This window comes from Calonectris borealis, chromosome 35 (genome assembly GCF_964195595.1).
Source record: "Calonectris borealis chromosome 35, bCalBor7.hap1.2, whole genome shotgun sequence".
In the NCBI taxonomy this organism is placed as follows: Eukaryota; Metazoa; Chordata; class Aves; order Procellariiformes; family Procellariidae; genus Calonectris; species Calonectris borealis.
In genome coordinates, this window is record NC_134346.1 from 98,187 (window position 1) to 101,719 (window position 3,533).

General features: G+C 62.0%; 1 protein-coding gene across 1 annotated transcript; it reads right to left on the reverse strand.

Moving 5' to 3' along the window:
• Positions 1-244: 244 nt before the first annotated feature.
• On the reverse strand, positions 245-1,714 carry LOC142074412 (free fatty acid receptor 2-like). The gene has a single exon (XM_075135021.1). It carries the CDS (start codon positions 1,698-1,700, stop codon positions 249-251), a length of 1,452 nt encoding a protein of 483 aa, XP_074991122.1. The 5' UTR covers positions 1,701-1,714; the 3' UTR covers positions 245-248.
• Positions 1,715-3,533: the final 1,819 nt, after the last annotated feature.

Sequence of the window (3,533 nt, forward strand, 5' to 3'; positions counted from 1 at the left end):
GCAGGTTAGAGACCACCCCGTGACCTTATGGCTGATGTCATCACCCAACCCATGACCCCAAGTTCTCCATGGTCCTACAGATGCTGGAGACATTACCGTGACCCGGTATTGGTTAATGCTATGGGGCCAAGTTGGATCTTGGAACCCTCATCATTGGCCAAAGCCCTTCAGATCCTCCCCCAAATCCACCCCCCCCAATCAAATCCGCCCCCCATGCTGAGACCTTTCACCCCTTTGCCCCAGAAGCTTCATGTCGAGGAACCCACAGACTCACCCTGGGAGGTCCCAGGAGAAAACGCCCCATAACACAAGCCCACAAATCCCCGCAGCTTGTCCCGCACGGCCCCCACCACCCCCGCCGTGGCCTTCTGCACCGCCGTGGAGGAGAAGTAGAAGATGACGGGATCCAGAGCGGCGTTGAGGCTGGTGAAGAGCAAAGCGTAGGTTCTCCAAGCCGGGCTCTTCTTCTCCACGAAGCCCACCACGTGTGAGATGTTGTAGGGCGCGAAGCAGACCCCAAAGTTGACCATGGTGGCCACGGCCAAGCCCACGGCTCGTTGTTTCTTCTCCAGGGAAATATTTGGCCGGGCGAGGAGAACTCGCACGAAGTTGATGTAGCAGAAGATGGTGACGGCGAAGGGGAGGAGGAAGAGGACGAGGAAGAGCTCCAGGCGTAGCGGGAGGACGAAGCGTAGCTGCTCTTCAGAGAAGTCATCGTAGCATTTGTAGACGTTGGTGGCGTTAGAGCCATCGCGGACGATGGGAGCGGTTGAACTGGGACCAGTGGAGGTCCGGGAGCTGGCGCTGGAGCCGGACGCGGCCTGGGCGGTGGCGCCATGGCGGGTAGATGTTTTGGAGGTGGAGATGTTGGGTTTGGAGGTCTGGGGCTTGCTGCGATTGGAGATCCTGGAGCCGTTCCGGGTGGAGATGGCGCCGTTGGTGGTCTTGGAGCCACGGGGGACGAAGCTATTGTCCGTGGAGTCGGAGTTCCTGAAGACCTTGGGCTTGGCGCCGGTGGGGCTGGAGATCTTGGAACTGCTGGGGTTGAAGCCGTGGGTGATGGAGCCACCGAGAGGGGACATCTTGAAGTCATCGGGGTTGAAGCCATCGGCGCTGGAGATGCTCCTACTGTGGAGGAAGCCGTCGGTGGTGGAGTACTCGTGGTCGGAGATGCTGAAGCCGTTGGAGTTGAGGCCATCAGGATTGGACATCTTGGAGTCAGCAGAGCCAATGACAGCGGAGCTGTTGGTTGTGGGCGGGTTCCTCCCGCTGTGATACTCGGCCGCGAAGACGATGGAGCAATGGGAGCAAGCCAAGAGCCAGATGATGAGGCTGGCGGCCATCGCCCGCCCTGCTCTTCTCTGATTGGTGTAGTGGAGGGGGAAGACGACGCTAAGATAACGCTCGACGCTGAGGGCCGCCAAGAAGAGGCTGCTGAGATAGATGGTGGAGTAGAAGCAGTAGTTGGCCACCGGGCAGAGGACAATCGGTAAGGGCCAGGTCATGCCGGCGGCCGCTTCGACCATCTTGAAGGGGAGGAAGAGGAGGAGGAGAAGGTCGGCGGCCGTCAGGTTGAGGAGAAGGATGGTGGAGGAGGAGAGGCGCCGCCGCCGCGCGGTGCTCAGGAGGGTGGCGAAGACGAAGATGTTGGCCGGGAGGCCGATGGTGAAGGCCACGATGTAGATGGTGAGGACCAGCATGGTGGGAGGACAACCCTGGGGAGATACGTGGACGCGTAGTAGGGTTGGGTGGGGGAAGGGAGAACCGAGGTGGGTGCTGTGGGTCCCACCTCGGGCGGAACCCAGGCTCCTTAGAAGAAACGGAAGTATCTCAGGAGGCTTCTAAATATCTTAGGAGGCTTCTCCTATTCCAACCAATGGACCAAGAGGGGGGGGACTTGGAGAACACCCAAGCGTGGGGGTGGGCCTCGCCCTACTCCAACCCACCTCTCCAAAGGGGACCCAGGCATCCCGGGGCGGGGTGGGGGAGGGGCGAGCTCACCTCGCTCCAAAGGGGGGGGACCCAAGCGTCCTCGTTCTCCACCGCTACTTCTCACTCCCAAAGAGGCCCCAGGTATCCGGGTGGGTGTTGCCACCCTTATTTGTTTAATTCCTGTTTCCTGATGGGGGGGGGGGGAGGGGAGGGGCAGTCACCGAGGGGTTTTGCGGGGGGGGAAGGGCAGCCCCTGGACGCCTGGGTTCCCTTGGGGTGAAGGGTGGGGTTGGATCTGGTCCCATGCTTGGAGATGTGGGGGTGCTGGTGGGGAGGAGGACCCGGCTCTCCCGGGCAGCTCCCCCGCCACCATCCCAGTTCCTCCCCAGTTCCTCCCAGTAAACCCCAGCAAACTGAGGCAGCCAACACCCCCAATTGCACCCTGTGTCCCCCCACCCTAAATCCCAGAGGGGACCCAGGGACCCCACCCCAACCCCACCCTATGTCACCCAAAGGACCTGGGTGTTGGGGAGGGGACCGGGGTGCTCCCCCTCCCCATTCCCCCTACGTACCCTGGGACGTTGGGTGCCTCGGATGCCTGGGTCCCCTCCCGGACACTTGGGTCCTCTTCTTAGGTGGTGGGTGGGGTGGGGGCGTCACCCACATGTCTGGGTTCTCCAAATGTCTGGGTGCCTCGGTGGGGGGCGGGGGAAGAGAGAAAGGGAGGAATCCCAGGGGTGGGGGAGGGGAGGGGGAAGTGGTTTTGACGATGTTGGGCAACTCTGTTTCTTGACCGCAACCAGAAGCCACGTTCATGGGAACACGTCTGGGGGTGGCCTTTCCCTGCCCCTCCCCCACCGCACCCCAGGACCCATGCATCTGGGTGCCCATCCCCTCCCCCCCATCCCCCTCCTCCTCCCCCTTCCCCCATCCCCCTCCTCCTCCCCCGATTTCCTCCCCTCTCTTATCTCATGGACCCAAGCACTGGGTGCTCTTCTGCATCGTTGGGGAGGGGGCGACCACCTGGATGTCTGGGTCCCTGTTGGGTGAAGGGTGGGGGTGGGGGGAAGGGGGAGGGGCCTGGGCTGAGCTCTTGCCCTTGTTGACCTCGCTCCTCCCCCACTTGACCCAGAGCTGTTTTTTTTAGCAGCCGATTGGGGGATCTTTGTCCCGCCACGGGGATCCAGGCCTTCGGGTGCCCCCCACCTTCCCGAGGGACCCCGAGTTTCCTCGTGAATGGGGACGAGGGGCACCAAGGGAAGGGGCAGCGGCTCAGCCCCAGGGCATTCTGGGAGCAGAGGAACCCAGGAGCCTCCAGGTTCCCACAACCCCAGGGTCATCTTTCACCCCATTGGCTCTCCTAGAACTTGGAGAGGACCCAGGCATCTGCATTCCCACCCCTATTCCTCGACGTTCACCTACTTGGCTCCGGAGCCAGGAGAGGACCCAGGCGTCCCGGGTCCCCTCCTACTTTCATCCGATTGGCTCTCCTGGAATGGAGCCAGGAGAAGACCACACCCATTGGCTGCTGCCTGTGATGTGCAAAGCAGGGTGGAGGGAATGATGGGAAGGGGGTGGGGGTGGAGGATCAATTCCAGCCG

Coding starts and splice junctions, on each gene's coding strand:
- LOC142074412 (XM_075135021.1), bottom strand. CDS start 1,700: ATGCTGGTCCTCACCATCTACATCGTGGCCTTCACCATCGGCCTCCCG.